General features: G+C 44.4%; 1 protein-coding gene across 2 annotated transcripts in view; it reads right to left on the reverse strand.

Moving 5' to 3' along the window:
* VGLL4 (vestigial like family member 4) overlaps window positions 1-17,579 on the reverse strand; it is a 100,498-nt gene that overhangs the window by 48,929 nt on the left and 33,990 nt on the right. Inside the window, exon 1 of one of the 2 annotated variants that reach the window (XM_071440041.1) lies at window positions 7,072-7,600. The exons of the other annotated variant lie outside the window; for it this stretch is intronic. Coding sequence (XP_071296142.1) covers window positions 7,072-7,153 — 82 coding nt within the window. The 5' untranslated portion in view covers window positions 7,154-7,600. Of the gene's footprint in view, window positions 1-7,071; window positions 7,601-17,579 lie in introns of those variants that run through there. 2 annotated transcript variants of the gene reach the window in all.

The following is a 17,579-nucleotide window of genomic DNA, read 5'->3' on the forward strand; positions in this document are numbered from 1 at the left end:
TCCCCCAGGTCTCTGGGTGACTTTTCCTTTGGCTGGAAGCAATGCTGTGGTGGTGCTGGCTACCTCAGCTTCCCCAAGGTTGCACAAGAAGCTGTACTGAGATATTTCTTAACAAGAATGACCTTTTCTAAGGGAATGGCCTCAAGTTGCATCAGGGGAGGGTTAGGGTGGATCTCAGGGAAAGGTTCTGCCCCAGAGGGTGCTGGGCACTGCTCAGGCTCCCCAGGGAATGGGCACAGCCCCCAGAACTCCAGGAGCTCCCAGGAATGCCCAGGGTGGGATTGCTGAGGTCTGTACAGGGCCAAGAGTTGGACCCATGTTCCCTGTGTGTCCCTTCCAGCTCAGGACATTCTGTGATTCTGTGAACTCCAGTCCCCCAAGCTCACCCTACCCTCAACCAGTGCCAGCTACTCCTGCTTTAAAGAGCAAACATGAGGTTTCCAAGGGGGCAGAGATAACCCTAATTAAGAGCTCAACAGCCTGGAGGATCCATGTGCCCCCATCCATCCCTCCAGGACACACAGCAGTGCTCCCTGAGCCCCACTCACCCACTGCAGGGACTGAGAACTGGGGAAGAGCAGGGAGGTGAAGCACCAGGGCAATATGGAGGGGCAGAGGGAGGCTGCTGGCACTGCTGCTGTCTGTCCTGCCCTCAGCCTCATCAGCTGTCCCCAAAGCAGGGACGAACAATGGCCCTGTGTGTGCAGCTCTCCTGCTGATGTGGAGAGCAATTTGCAGGGGATGATGCAGGCTGCAGGAAAAACCGGCTGCCTGTAAAGAAGGAATTGGAGCCCAAAGGCCTCCAGTTCTCTAAGGCTGAGGAAGTATAAAGGCATTCTTGTAAACACTTCTCCAGGAACTTGTGTTCACCACTACCTCACACCATTATCAGGCAGAAATGATAGGCTCTGTCCTGCTGCATTATTGTTCGTGTAAACAACTTTGTTAAATTGCTTGGCACCGTGTCTGCATGCAGCATGTTCAAGCTCTGCACTCTATTCAGCCAAAATCAAATAGAAAGGCCCATCTGTATGAAAGCTCAAGAAGAAATTAATAGAAGACTATTTTCATGCAAAGCAGATATTTAAAAAAGGCAAAGCCAATACATATGGATGAACTTTTTCATTCATAATTTTAGATGCCACACAATGAAGACTGTTGTTTAAGCTTTATTTTTTCTCTAACAGCTCTCCATACAATGCAGTGCATTGTTCAAACTCTGGAGCAATTTAAGCTTTTTCAATGTCTCCTAAAATCCCTGGATTTATATCCAAAGAGAGCTGGCACTGTAACAAATTTGACTTGTGAGTAACAAGTTACAGCCTTTAAGCAAATTGCTCATTAACACAGACTTCAACTTACTGCTACAAACCTCACTACCTTTTATCTCAGGAAAAAAAAATATGCTGCCTATCTTATCTACAGAAAGCTGTGGGATAACACTCGATTATATTTGGGTTTTTCATTTCCTTGTTTGAGTTCTCAGTACAAGTGCTGAACTAGCATCCAGGATGAGAACAACAGAACTCCAGGGGAAAAAAAAAAAAAAGTTCAAGTATGACCTAAATCTATCCTGCCTTTGATGAAGGAGGAAAATAAACTGAATTTTTATGTCAGTCCTGAAGAGGATATTCCCAACTTCATGGTAGGAGGAAATGAGCAAGAAAAGCCCAACTGTGAAGCTGGGGCTCTTTGTTTTTTTTCTGAAGATGAAAGAGATTGAAAATGCAAAACCTACAGAATGTTCTATAAATGGGGAGCCTTCTGTAGGTGCATCTTAATTTACATGGCTTTGAACAGAAATTTTACACTGTGTTACAAATAAGAACACTTAATTTGCCATGAAGGAGATTCTTATCCAATTCTTAGCAGCAGAATAATGCTTAAGTCATTTTACATCTTTAGAAACTAACCCAAACTTTGCAGTTAATAGGAGAAACTGATGGTAGAGAAAGAGAAAAATGCAAGGTCAGCAGAGAGAGCTGATGGAAACTCTTTTTTATAACTTAAAAGAACATGTTGCATTTCATTAAAAAGCAAATGAAGTTAGCAGGATCTGTGCCTCTGACAGCAAACATCTGAAGTGGCCTTTTGGGGAAGACACAGACATTTTCAGGATGCTTTCAGTGCCCTGAGAGGACACCCGGCTCTGCAAGCCAAGGAACTCTCCAGCCTTACAGGAAGTCAGTGAAATAATTATGTAATATGCCACTAACTAATGAAAGCTGTCCTGCAACCAAAAAGGGGTGTTTTGCTAGAAATCTGGATCCAATTTTCTTCATTAAAAAAAAAATAATAAAATCCCAGTCTTCTGGACTATCCAGAGAACTCTGCATAACTATTTGGAGTGCTCCAAGTAACATGCCTGGGGGATTTCTTAGCATCTTATTGCATTTCTTTATACCTTTCCCAGCACAGCAGTTCCAGCCCTGAGAATGCAGCAATAACCCAGAGCATCTGAAACGGGGAGAGAGAGAGAGGAAGGAAGGCAGAAATCTGCCTTCCACCACAGCACCATCTGTGATAAACAACAGAAGGAAAGGGATCTGCCTGGAGACTGCTCCTGCTCATGCATATTCCGTGGGAAAGCAGGAGCCAGAACCGGCTGGAGCCGAAGAGCAGCATCACCTGAGCTGTGCTCTGTTTAACTCGGAGCGCTCCATGACCTCAGCGGCGGGCTCTGAAGGAGCATTGAGCTGGAGTTCAGCGAGTTTCCAGCACAAAACCAGACGCAGGTGTTGCAGCCCCGAGTACCTGGCCGGGTGCAGGGGCTGTCACTGGGCAGGGAATGCCAGCCTGCCTCAGAGCGCACCTCAGCCAGGGCTGCCGGCAGCTTCCCCATGGCCCCTTAGGAGCCCAGCAATGATCTGACAGCAGCACTCCTTAACTGCCCATTGCCGATCACCGGCAGCAGTGCTGAGTAGAGCAATATCAGATGTATTCACGCCCAAGATCAGCGTCCAGATGCCAAGCAACAATTCTCTCATTATTTCTTCTATTCTTTCCTATTGCACTAAAACTATTACAATAAATTGCTTGAAATATAATTGTCCTTTTCCACTAGGGAGGACCAAGCATCCTCATTTGAATGATTTAAAAAATTTTCTTTCAAATGCCTTTTTTATGCAACTTGTTTCAAAAACCTCAACACATTAACATTCAGGTTTTCCTCCCAAAGCATCAGTGGGATTTGAGATTACCATGGGGAATCGTGGGGGTTCAAAGGTAGTAATGAGATTAAGAAAACCCTCCAAAGGACACAAATAATCAATGTAAAACAAACAACCTTGAGGAAAGGAAATGGCTTCATCCTGTGCTTCAGAGTTATGGACCCCCTTTCTTAAACTCTTTCCCCTCATTTCTGGTTATAATCCTTTTCCTGGCTGTCTTAATTACATGAGTGTGCAGAAATTTCCAAGAGGCTACAAAGGCACCTTTAGAGGCCATTTAGAAACCTCCTGCTCCAAACCAGCCTCAGGCAGGGTGGGATGCTCAGATGGGATTTGAGTATCTCCAAAGGTGGAGACTCCACAGCCTCTCTGGAGAACCTGTGCCTGTGGTTCCCCAACCTCACAACAAAAACTGAAAGAGATCACCCCATGTCTGAGAAAACAGCCAAACCCAGGTGAGCTTTCACCTGCAGAGCCAAACCTGCAGCACAGCCCCACTTTTGGACAGCTCATGAGAGAACTCCCAGCTCTCCCACTCCCAGCCCAGCCAAAGGACAATTTGCTGCCCACAAGGCAGATCCCATCTCTGTTATCACCAGCTCTTCTCTGCCCCCAGAGAGGAGGCCAAAATCAGTGTGTGTTCAATGAACTGAACAACACCAGTTTCCAAAATCAGAGTGTGTTGAATGAACCAAACAACACCATTTCCCAAAATCAGAGTGTGTTCAATGAACTGAACAAAGTTCCAAATGAACTGAACCAGTTTCCAAAATCAGTGTGTTGAATGAACTGAACACCAGTTTCCAAAATCAGAGTGTGTATTGAATGAACAGAACAACACCAGTTTCCAAAATCAGAGTGTGTTGAATGAACCAAACAACACCAGTTTCCAAAATCAGAGTGTGTATTGAATGAACTGAACAACACCAGTTTCCAAAATCAGTGTGTTGAATGAACTGAACACCATTTCCCAAAATCAGAGTGTGTTGAATGAATCAAACAACACCAGTTTCCAAAATCAGAGTGTGTTGAATGAACCAAACACCATTTCCCAAAATCAGAGTGTGTTGAATGAACCAAACAACACCATTTCCCAAAATCAGAGTGTGTTGAATGAACTAAATAACACCATTTCCCAAAATCAGAATGTGTTGAATGAACCAAACAACACCATTTCCCAAAATCAGAGTGTGTTGAATGAACTGAACACCATTTCCCAAAATCAGAGTGTGTATTGAATGAACAACACCAGTTTCCAAAATCAGAGTGTGTTGAATGAACTGAACACCATTTCCCAAAATCAGAGTGTATTGAATGAACAACACCATTTCCCAAAATCAGAGTGTGTTGAATGAACAACACCATTTCCCAAAATCAGAGTGTGTTGCATGAACTAAGCAGCACAATATTTCCATGCTGGGAACTCCATGGCTGGAGAGTGACCACGAGTGGCACAATTGAGGGGCAGCCTGAGGTGAAGGCACAGCTGAGGTTCTTGGGAGGTTCCTGCCCCTCTCCAGGGCTGCCATGCACTCAGCAGCCTGCAGCTCCCAGATAACAAATTTGCTATCTGGGACTCTTGCTGGGCAAGAAAAAGCAGGACTGCTCTTGGGATGCAAATCACACTCCTGGGCTCCATGTTGAACTGAAGGCTTGCCAGATGCACACATTGCAGGAACTTCTCCTATTTCTTAGGAATCAACACATATCTGATGCACAGGCTGTTGCAAATCCAACAGCTCCAGTGCCAGAGGAGTAAAATCACCAGTAAACTGCATAAAACATGCTGGCATAGCTCACCAGCATAGAAATCAGCTCAAAAACCAAAACCAAATGTTTCCAGAGAGAATTTAAAGGAACAAGGAACCCATCTATTTCCTGTGGCCTACAGGCCCATCACTCTTTCCTCTGAAATTTCAAACCTATTTTTATCTTATCCTGCATCTTCAGAAGTGCTTTTCAAGAAGGCATCAATTTATAAGCAGCTCGAGTGTGGCCTTCAGTAAATCCTCATTAACTGAGTTTGAGAGGGCGTTTTGTTGTCAATGTCGTTCCTACTGCAACAGTGCCACTGGAAAGACAAGATCCATCACTGCTGACACAACTCACTTCTAAAATAAATACTGTGGCAGAGGCCAGGAAGATCTGTAGGCATCTCTAAAACACCCTTTGAGTTCAGAGCAGATGTTGCCAGTGTTTACACTTTTTAAACCGTTGGGATATAAACACCACTGAAGTTTTGCTTTTCTTCTCTTCGTTTTGTATGTGTTTATTTTAGTGTTAAAAATGTTAACTTCCAGAATAAGGAAAATAGCAACAGATGTTTAACCTAAACAAAAACTGCTCCAGTGGAGTGTATTCCTCAAGCTGTTCTTTTGCTTTTGAACTATTAAAGCTAAGATCTGGTTAAATAACAATTACTGGAGAAGAGGGTGGGGAATAAAAAGGGGACTGGAAAGAATATTCCATAAATATCAGGCATAATTACAATGCATTGAACTAATGAGCCAAAACTACAGAGCAACAAAACTTAGTGAACAGAACGCTCAGAAAGATGCATTATGTAAATAAAGCTTTGCATGAAATTTCATGGTCTTCATCAGAAGTTACCAAGGGCTTCCAAAGAAAACACTAATTACTGCAGAGAGCAGTGAAAAAGTTAAGGGAGCCTGAAATGAAAAAGGATCCTGAAAGCTTTTTTTTTTTTTTTTTTAAAGAGTTTTCTTGCTCTAACAAAGAAAGCATGGCATAAGAAAGCAGTTGGGAATTCAACTTCACAGAACTCCAGCTCTGTATTTTTCAGCTCAGTCTTTTGTAAAAGAGCTTAATCTGAATGAATATATACATATTTGTGCAGGAAAGAAAAAGCAGGAAAAGAGGAGAAACAAAGACATTAAAAGTAGAACAGGGAGCCCCTCCACTTCCTGAAGGGAAGAAATGTGGCCATGCTGGTTTAGGGATAGAAGGGACTGTAATTTCCAAAGTGAGATTCAGCTGCCTGCCTTCTGGCCTGGCCTTTTTCTGAGCAGAGATATCTCCTTGGCCTGTGTACGCTCCTCATTGTTTCTTTCCTGACAACTCCAGCAAGTTTATTTTCTGAACGAACATGGAAAGCGTTCCTGCTGAATCAGAAAAAAAAAAAAGCAAAGCAAAGCAAAGCTTTTCGCGGCGCTGGTGTGTGGCTACAGCAAAACCAGCCCCGCTGCCAAGCCGAATTAGCTCAGTGGTGCCTTTCAGTGCAGGCAAAGCCAAGCCATAACCGCTTCTCGCAGCCGCACGTAGAGAGAACTCGCGCACACGAACGAGCCGATTCTGCCCTGCCGCCTCAGGCACGGCCCGGCGGGGCTCTGAGGGCCGGCAGGGGAGGGCAGCGAGCCCCGGCCCCGCCGGACACAACGGGCCGGGCTACGGCCACGGGGGACACTCGGGGACACGCCGGGCAATGGCCACGGCCCCGCGGGACACGCCGGACATTCGGCCCCGGCCGGGCCCACGCGTGTCCGGCCGCGGCCCAGCCCCGCGGCGCCGCGACAGACGGACAAACCCCAGACGGACAAACCTCCGCCTTTAGTGCCAGCAGGGAGAGGGAAGGGAAAGTTGGCGCTGAAAACGCGGATTGTGGGGGGAAAAAGAAATAAAATGAAGAAAAGAACAGAAAAAAAAAAAAAAATCACAAAGAAAGAAAGAAATCTCTGCCTTGTAACAAAGCTCTGACAACAGCCCGCGGGGCGTCCCGCACCGGCGATCACCAAAAACATCCCCGCTGACAAACAACAGCGAGCCCGGCTCCGAGAAGGATCCATCCCTGGGAGGGATCCATCCCTCCCCGTGCGAGGGATCGAGGGATCCGTTCCCCCCCGTGCCAGGGCACCACTGATTTCCCGCGGCCAGGCGCTGTTACCTTCGTAGCACAGGATGCCGATATTGTTGTTCATCTTGTCCAAGTACTGGTAGTTCAACAGGTCCATCCTCATAAACAGCATTTATCGGGCTGGCGGAGACGAGCGGCTCCGGGAGGGGGAGGCAGACGGTGCCGAGGCGCTCCCGGCTTCCAAAGCCCAGCAGAGGCCCAGCCTGGAGCGGGTCGGGAGCGGGGAGCGGGCTCCGACAGCCCGGGGAACGCGAGGGGAACGCGCTGCGGGCCGGGGGAAGGGAGCAGCGCGGGGGCTTCTTCCAAGTTTTTTTAAAAAAATAACAACAATAATAATTAAAAATAAGAGCGTAAAAGCAAAGCGAAGGCGGCGGGGCAGGGCAGGCAGGGAGGAGGGCGCAGCCTGCTGCGAGCGCCGGCGCTGACAGCGGCAGTGGCCGGCACTGCCCGCCGGGCCCCGCTCCGAGCCCGCTGCCCTCAGAGCCCGGCCCGCCCCGCGCAGGCGCTGCCGGCGGCCGCGGGTGCTTTGTGCTCCGCAGGGCCCGGCGGGGAGCGGGGGAAGGAGGGGGGGCACGGCCGCGTCAGAGCCGCTCGCACAGGAAACAGCGGCGGCAGGAGGAGGAGGAGGCGGCGGCGAGGGGAGGAAGCGGCGCTGAGGGGCCTCCTCCGGGCACGGGCGGGTGCTGAGGCTGCTGTTTGAAACTAATTCTGCCTCTGTGCGCTCCCCGGCACGGCCTCAGCGCCTCACAGCGAGGAGTAATGCGGTGCTGCAGCAACAGCAGCCATGGAATCGCGGCCTGGCATGGCAGGAATGAGACATGGAATCACAGGAATGAGAGAGACAAAATAAAAGGCGTGAGGCAATGGCCATTGCGCCGTGTACATAGTTTATATATAAATAGTTTTAAAAGGTTTCTCTCTCTCTCCATATAAACAGGCATCGCACACATTGCTACAGTTCCATCAGGGCACAGCCAGATCGGATTTTTTAAGGGCTATTAGTGGTTAAACATTCCGGGCTCTGGCTCTTCAGCAGCTGCCGAAGCTCCGGCTGAGGTGACAGAGGCGGTGGAGGCTGGTGCTGCTGCAGCTCTCCCATCCTGGGATCTGTGCTGCCCCTCTGCAGCTCTCCCATCTCCAGATCTGTGCTGCCCCTCTGCAGCTCTCCCATCCTGGGATCTGTGCTGCCCCTCTGCAGCTCTCCCACTGCAGGATCTGTGCTGCCCCTCTGCAGCTCTCCCATCCCGGGATCTGTGCTGCCCTTCTGCAGCTCTCCCATCTCCAGATCTGTGCTGCCCCTCTGCAGCTCTCCCATCCCAGATGTGCTGCCCTTCTGCAGCTCTCCCATCCCAGATGTGCTGCCCTTCTGCAGCTCTCCCATCCCGGGATCTGTGCTGCCCCTCTGCAGCTCTCCCATCCCGGGATCTGTGCTGCCCCTCTGCAGCTCTCCCATCCCAGGATGTGCTGCCCCTCTGCAGCTCTCCCATCCCAGGATGTGCTGCCCCTCTGCAGCTCTCCCATCCCAGGATGTGCTGCCCCTCTGCAGCTCTCCCATCCCAGGATGTGCTGCCCCTCTGCAGCTCTCCCATCCTGGGATCTGTGCTGCCCCTCTGCAGCTCTCCCATCCTGGGATCTGTGCTGCCCCTCTGCAGCTCTCCCATCCCAGGATCTGTGCTGCCCCTCTGCAGCTCTCCCATCCCAGGATGTGCTGCCCCTCTGCAGCTCTCCCATCCCAGGATCTGTGCTGCCCCTCTGCAGCTCTCCCATCCCAGGATCTGTGCTGCCCCTCTGCAGCTCTCCCATCCCAGGATGTGCTGCCCCTCTGCAGCCCAGAGCTCTCAGACAGATGTGTGCCACTCATCCTGACACAGCACAACAAACATCTGGGCGGGTGGCAACGTGTGCCAACCCAATGGGCATCAGCTCACGTTCCCTGTGGTTCATCAGCACCTGACTGATATGAAAAGAGAAATTTAAAAAGCTAATAGAATCCTAATTTTCCCTCTGCCCTCTTCAGCTTGGAGCACAGCTCATCCCTGCCCATCTGGGATGGGAAATCTTCATGGTGCAGTAAAAAACTTCCATTTCCACCCTGAGAACTTCTTCCCTCAGGAAGGGGATGATGACAAGATCACAAGAAGTTCTCCCCTCAGGAAGGGGAAGGGATGACAAGACAGAAGCAACTCACAGAGTGACCCTTTGTGATGGCATTTTGAGAATCACTGCTTGAAAATGCTCTGGGTATTTCAGTAAGAACAGGTAGCTTAAGTTTACTGCTGGTGTCTACTGAATATTGTAAGGAAGATTGCCTAGAACATAAAAAAGGTTTCTCCCCACTTCAGATACACAACGCTGAGGTAACAGTACATTTCTTGAATAAAAAGTTGCAGTTGTTTTGCAATAGTTGCAACTACACAGACCAAAGCAATCCATGCTGTTTTCTAGAAAGAGAAACATTTTTAATAAAGAGTAGTGTGTGGTGATTTTTAAGCGGGGCATGAGGAGTTTTGCATACTGTGCATACTCAGATATTCTACACCAATCCATCAAATTAAAACAGCCATCTAATAAAGACATCAAGGGAAATCTGAGCCCTCTAAGATATAAACAACAACAAAACCCCACACCTACAACATTAAAAAAAGAGAGGCACGTTTCTTCAGCATGAAATGCAAGTTCCTCACCAATTTTGGGGACAATATTTTGATATGTACAGTTTATATCATAGAGAGCATCCCTGAATTCACAGGAATGCAACACATGTATTGGGTGCTTGGGAAGGACAAGAAGAGAAGTATTTGATTTTTTCACTTTAAAATACTTTGATTTTTGTGGGAGGTGCAGGTGATGAGGAAGAAAACACCATTTAAACTCCTTTAGAGCAGTGTTCTATGAGACAGGGGTGCACATGGGCATTATAATCCCCAGTCCAATCTGAATTCTCTATATTCAAAGTTATAGATTTCTTCAAGCTGTTTGGAAAAGCGTGGTTGGGTGCTGTCCAGAAACCACTGACTACTCAGGAGTGCTGTCCAGACACTAATAAAGGAGTTAATTCTTCTTTATTAGACCAGCAGTCACTGGTGTGCAGGTTTTTAGGCATGTTAGGTGAATGGCTTTCAGCATTTCAGTACAAAACTCTGATTGGACTTGTCAAATGTTGCATAACAAGCATGCTTCACAATAAATAATAATAAAGCCTACCAAACACCGAGAGCTTTTTGAACTTCTAAATTAAAATATCTTCTAAATTAAAATATCTATGCTGCAAACAAGGCAATGCCTAGTGGAAGAGTGAGGGGGAATTATCAATGTAAACATTGCATTTTAAACCCAAAATCCATTCTTAGGAAAACTTTCTTTGACAGAAAATTTTATCAGCTCAACAAACCCAAGTCCAGCAGACATTAACCTCAAATGCTGACAGGGTCACTGTAAAGTACTTGGTTCCTGTCAGCAAATTCTCAATTCACATTGCTGCTCATCACTCTGAGAGACCTCGCACTGAACTGAAACCAATAATCAGCAGTGGCTGGCAAAAAAGGCTGTTTGTCATCAGTTCCTGCTACATCCCGATAGCTGCAAGCACAGAGCTGAGCTGAGGCATCTCTGCCTCTCCCTGCCTGCAGAATTTCCTCTAGGATCGCACCCTCCCTGCTCCTGGAGTGAATCCCAGCCCTGGGATCTGCTGGGCACGCACTGAACTTGAATTTAACACAACAGCAGCCTCTAGAGGTAACGGGAAAGGCACGGCTCGGGTGGGATTGACATGGGATTTATTCTGATTATCCCGCAGGGCAGGGCAGAACCTTCAGCCCCTCGGGGATCTGCCTCACTTCAGCTCAGAAAGCAAATCCAGTCTGCACACAACAACCTCAGAACACACAAAAAGCAAAGCAAGGAAAGCAAAGAGAGCAGGTGAATCACCACTGTAAATCGCCACTTAATATAAAAGTAAATCCTTACAACTCTATATTATTCACCTGGATTTTTGTAGGGAAAACTCTTAATATATCGAGTCTGGGATACCAGATTCGACAGTGAGTTTCTATGGGTTTGAGAGCATTTGAACAAGCACTGAGCTGCTGTAGAGCATTACAAACATACAGAGAGCTGCTTTTTTCTGTGCCTTTTCTCTGCCCTCTCCTCTCTCACATGTGCTGCTGCCTCAGGCAGTGCTGAAGAGCCTGAGAAAATCAAATTCCTTTGGTGCCTGCACTCCACAACATCTTCCAGGGGGCAAATGGGCAACACTGGCTGAGAATCCACCCCACGGATGGGAGACAACTGAAATTGCACCCATGGAGATCATCAGCAGAGAGCAACTATGGAAACAGTGACCAGTTCTGCACCTGAGAGAAAAAACAGTCTTTGTAGAGGTGGGACACACTCTGCTGTGTCTGTGTGGCCCCACAGTGCTGCTCAGCATAATCCCAGTTCTGAATGGAATCTCTATTATTATTTTTGAGTCAATAATTATCAGCTGCAGCTCCTCAGGTCAGGCAGGCACCTACTGGAACCTCAATGCACACTGAGGAGGAGGTGGAGGAATAAAGCAAGAACAGTTAAAAACAGGTTTTACCCTTTTCCTTGCCCTAGGAAAAGAGCAAATTGGAGTTGAGGGTTGCTAGGTGGCGATGAAGGAAAAGGCTTTTCTTTTTCCACGCACTCCATGGCAGTGGGTGGGAAAAGCTGCTCTCAAAACCCCTGTTCTTCTATTTGTCAGAGTGCACTGCACAGGAAAAAGGCAAACCAAAAATTCCCCTTGAAGCAGGATGGGGTGTTTGCTTTGAAATCCATTCATGTGTGATGAGGAAATACAGTTCGAATGGACTGAACACACAGCAAGGCCAGAAATGGATGACAAGAAAAATGACATTTCAGGTTCCTTACAAGCAGCAATCTCCCAGCTGTGCCTCTGAGATCCACAAACACAGCTCTGCCCTCAGTGAGTCACATACCACAAAAATAACTTTACACACTCCTTACAAAGCATTAAGCACTCAATGAACAGACAATATCAAAACACACATTATTCCCATGTGCATTCTTCCACTTCTTTTCCCTAATCATAGTTGCATTGCAAATGGATTTTAATCACACCCAACTACCTGTTCCCTTAAAATAAATCAATAATTAAAGAAAGCCCCATCAGGTAGGGCATCTCTGAGGCCAAGCTGGTGCCTTCCTGTTTCACCTGTCCCCTGGTTAAAGGTTTCAACCAAATGTGCCAGACATTAGAGAACACAAAAAATACACTTTCAATTATCCCTGGAGCTTCTCAAGCCTGAAATAGGAAACTTACACCCAATATTGTAACAAAAGTATTTGTGTATCCTATCCTTCTTGTCATAACCTAAACTTAGGGAATGCTGCTTAAAAACCCCAAACACTGCATTATCTAGTGAGGAAACCTGTTAGTGAGTGTGTGAGTGCCACAAAGTGCTGGGTAACTCCCACTGGCATCCCCAGAGAACAACATGCCAGGAAAACCCAAAATACAGAGATGCCTCAGAGTGCCTGGAGTTGAGGCACTTTTAGGGCCCAGGAAGAGCTGGGAATGGCTTGTCTGGACTGGCAGATTCTTTATTTAAAATTTCTTTTTAAATTTCTTTTTAATATTTTCTTTGAAATGCCTTCTGTACTGCAATTCTTATTCTGTACTGCAGTTTTTATTCTGCACTTCAGTTCTTACTCTGCCCTACTCACTTCTTTAAAGACACACGGATTTCAAACAGCATCTCACCGTGGTGGTAAATAAAAACTTCACCGTGGTGGTAAATAAAACCTTCAGATCGCTTGTTGGTAAATATTGAGTGATTTAGGACCAGCTATTTCATACCAGATCAGAAAATCCCAAGGTGTTTATCAACTCAGAAAGGTTTTGGTTCATGAAAACCTGCCCTCAGCAGCAGGGATCATTTGCCTCCCACCCCAAACTAAACACACCTGTTGTCTTTCCACAGCCTTTTCCGGGGGGAATTTGGGCCAGGAAAGGCAGAATCCAGGCAGGGCACACACAGAGCTTCCCTTGTAGTTTTTTTTTTTGGCAAAAAACCCACATTTAGTTCTGTGTGAATATATAAAATAGCACAGAGGTGCTGGGTGAGGTGTCTGGTTTATCAAGAATATTTTCCATTTCTCACTGGTATCTTGCAGCTCTCAATTTGCTGCTGTTTTTCTCTTTTTGTTTTCTTAGGCTGGGCTGAGAACACTTCAAAAATACAGCTAAAGCACACAACAGATAAATCTAGTTTATCTGGGTGGGAAAATTGTTATGTGCTAATTAAAAACTTGATAATCTTTTTCTGTTATTTGCATACTAATGTAAATTTTTGAAGGGTTGATGATAATCACAAACATAATTCAACTTGAACTACAAAGAGTCTCAAACACCACCAGAGCCTCCAGATGCAAACAGTGAAGAAAACCTTGCCATGCCCTGACATTGTGTTAGCAGGGCAAAAAAATCCTTTATATTCTTCAATTAGGAGAAATGAGATGACTAAAAAAAAAAGAAAATTAAAAAAAAAAGAGAGATTACTAAAGAAAAAAAGCCAATTTTAAGTCAGCTTGATGCTCAGGCATCTAAACCACTTTTAACTTAGGAAAATGAGGAGCCAGACTGTGTTTAGAGGTTAGATTTCAAAATTACCAAGTGTATCCCTGAGCTTTGGGAAGAAGCAAATCCTGTTTCCAGAAGCCACTAATTGCAGGGTTTAGAAATAAAGCACAGAGCTCTAAGATTGCTCAAGTCTTTGAAAACATTTCCCCTTATAGCTCACTTGGCAAGACATGAAATACACTTTTTTATAGAAATACATAAATATATATATATATATATAAATGTGTATGGCCTAATTGAGCTTAGGCATTAACATATGTAAATCTGTGGAGCTGACCTTGCTTGCACACAGACTGAACATTCCAATAATTATCATCACCTTAAAAATGAGATAAAACCAGGATTCCCAACGCTGTCCCATGCACTAAAATCAATCACAACTTTTCTTAAAGAATGAAATCATTCTGGCTTCTACACATCACAGCAATTACTCATCCTAAATTTTAAGGTTAAAATATTAAGAAGTAGCTATTGCAAAACCCAATTATGTAACTTGCAACTTATTCCATTAAATTAAAGTGAAATTTCATTCAAGCTCTAAGGCTATTCTTGGCTATTCTTTTCCAACTGAGGGTCTTGTTCTCTATTATTTCAAAAATATTTGACCTTGATAATATTTTTTTTACCACACCTAAAAAAAGAAAAAAACAACCAAACAAAAAACCCTACAAACAAACAAACAAACAAACAGAAACCCCCAAAACAAAACCAAACCCAACCTTAAACATATTCTCACTTATCCCAAATTTTAGTGCTCACAAAAACCCCAACCCTTTGCTCAGGATGCTGAGGGGTGTCCACTGGATAACTGGAAGAAAAAAGAACAAAGAAAACAAGAAAAAGAGCAGTGCCCTTGCATTATTTAAAGTATTAGTAGACAAAGAGCTTGTTTTAGTATATAAATATATAATATTATCCATTATTTATTCACACACATGGCTGTGTGTAGGGTTCTGTAGGACACAAGTGGAATGTTATAAATGGTCCTAATCCCATAAATCCTGCAGAGGATGCCTTTGCTGGCCAAAGTACAAATTCAGGGCTCAGAAACAGAGAATTAATAGGGAAAACCTCAGAAAAGCAGTGACAAAAGCCCTCCCTGTTCCAAAGCACAACCTTCCAACATTGCTGCTCCCCAGGCAGGGCCAGGCCTGGCACTGAATGGAACTGAAACCCTTTTTCCAAAGGATCAAAGTTACCATTTCTAATTCTACAGGTACATTTTCCTTCCAAAAATGAAACCCAGAGAAGGCTGAAAATTCCTCACCAAAACTATTTTTCAGTGGAATCAACACTAGCTTTTTTTATTGTGCTTTTGCTGTTTGCACTCCAAAAAGAAATGGAAAAAAGAAGGGGTTTTTTCATGTTTTGGTTTAAAAAAGACATTTATTTGTTATTAACTTCCAGCTTTCTGACAAACCAATAAAATCTATATTTACATTTCCCATCACTTCCCCTCTGCCAGCTCTGCCCTGGTTTTTTAGGGATCACACAACCACCTTTAAAAGCACAGAACGTTCTTTAAACCAAATTTTTGGCTTTTAATTTACCAAAAAGTCAAAAATCTCCTTAATTTACAAAAAAACTCCCTTACTTTACCAAAAATCTCCCTTAATTTACCAAAAAATCATCAAAACCTCCCTCTGGTGAGCACTACCCATGCCCCAGCTGGTGCCCAAGGCCATGAGGAATCCCAGGTGCTGCAGTGACCACAAGCTGAGCTTTGTCATGTTCTAGCACTTCTTGCTTTTACCCAGAGGCACAGAGGAAAGGATCACAGCTACCAAATTTTAACCACAAAAAATAAAAAAAAAGCCTTGGCTGGGCAGATTTTATATCAGGGTTTTTATATCAATCAGGTTTTTTATATCGGGGTTTTTTTTCCCCCCAATGCTCACATCCACCACCCCTTCACTTCCTGAAATTCAGCATTTCCCCAAAAGTGACAAATATTCCACAAGATGCCTAAAATTTCCTCAGCCATTTAAAATATTTTCCATCCTAACATCCCTTTTCACTCATTTCAAGCTACTTTCTCTCTCCTTCCAGCAATCCCAAGCACCCTAAAGCCTTTCCTCTCTTGCTGAACCCATCCATCCCACCTCACCCAGAGCCCCCATCCTGTCTCACCACAATTTCCCAATCAAAAATGAATTATTTGTGACCCAGGGTAGGAGTGTGCTCTTTGTTGATGGAGTGACAAAACTATATTTTTTTGTCTTTTCTAAAAAGAAAAAGCTTCGAAGTTGGGTTTTTTTGATCAGGTGAAAAAGGTATTTTATAAGCTTAAGGGACTTTACCTCAAACTTAAAGATAGCTAATTGGATAGAAGCTAAAAAGTCTTGTTTAAACAATTTGCTAGAAAAAGAAGTGAACAAAAAAATTAATGGCTTTTGTGAGGTGTTTTACTAAGAGCAAAGACTTCTTGCACTTAGCTTGGGTTTTTTGTTTATTTTGCTTTTTATTAAACTTTTTTGTTTGCAACACTACAACAAAAGCTATTTTACTGATTTTTATGCTTCTAAGGGTAGTTGAGCTATCTTGAATGTGTTATAGACTTCTAAAAGCTTATGAGACTTGGTTTAAAGATACAATAACACGTTGTCCCCTCATAAAAGAAAGAAGCCCAGGAGTTTCTCTCCTCAATAAGGTGAAAAGCCACCTTATAGGACCTGGGGGACTTCACCTCAAAATTAGGATAGTTCATTGGACAGAAGCCAAAATGCCCCACCTGAACAATTTACTAGAAAAAGAAGAGAACAAAAGAACCAATGGCTTTTGTGAGGTGTTTTACCAAGAGCAAAGACTTCTTCCACTTAGCTTGGAGTGGTTTTTTTTTGTTTATTTTGCTTTTTATTAAACTTTTTTGTTTGCAACACTACAACAAAAGCTATCTTACTGATTTTTATGCTTCTAAGGGTAGTTGAGCTATCTTGAATGTGTTATAGACTCTAAAAGCTCATGAGACTTGGTTTAAAGATACAATAACACGTTGTCCCCTCATAAAAGAAAGAAGCCCAGGAGTTTCTCTCCTCAATAAGGTGAAAAGCCACCTCATAGGACCTGGGGGACTTCACCTCAAACTTAAAGATAGTTAATTGGACAGGAACCAAAATGTCCCACCTGAACAATTTACTATGAAAAAGAAGAGAACAAAGAAACCAATGGCTTTTGTGAGGTGTTTTACCAAGAGCAAAGACTTCTTCCACTTAGCTTGGTTTTTTTGTTTATTTTGCTTTTCATTAAACATTTTTGTTTTCAACACTACAACAAAAGCTATTTTACTGATTTTTATGCTTCTAAGGGTGGTTGAGCTATCTTGAATGTGTTATAGACTCTAAAAGCTTATGAGACTTGGTTTAAAGATACAATAACACGTTGTCCCCTCATAAAAGAAAGAAGCCCAGGAGTTTCTCTCCTCAATAAGGTGAAAAACCACCTCATAGGACCTGGGGGACTTCACCTCAGAATTAGGATAGTTAATTAGACAGAAGACAAAATGCCCCACCTGAACAATTTACTAGAAAAAGAAGAGAAGAAAGAAACTAAAAGAAGAGAACAAAAGAACCAATGGCTTTTGTGAGGTGTTTTACCAAGAGCAAAGACCTCCTGCACCTAACTGGGTTTTTCTGTTTGTTATTTTGCTTTTTATTAAACATTTTTGTTTCCAACACTACAACAAAAGCTATCTTACTGATTTTTATGCCTCCAAGGGTAGCTGAGCTATCTCGAATGTGTTATAGCCCTCCAAAAGCTTATGAGACCTGGCTTAAAGAAGATATTATAACAACCCAGGATTTAAAATTCCCTGTTTCCCTCCAGACCAGCCCCAGGACAGGCCAAGGCACACACAGTACCCAAAGATACTCAGCCATGGGATGCTGAAATCCCAAAAATGAAATGCCAGATCACA

Source organism: Agelaius tricolor, unplaced genomic scaffold (assembly GCF_023055355.1).
Source record: "Agelaius tricolor isolate 1412-34295 unplaced genomic scaffold, bAgeTri1.0.p SCAF_14, whole genome shotgun sequence".
NCBI classification, from domain to species: domain Eukaryota; kingdom Metazoa; phylum Chordata; class Aves; order Passeriformes; family Icteridae; genus Agelaius; species Agelaius tricolor.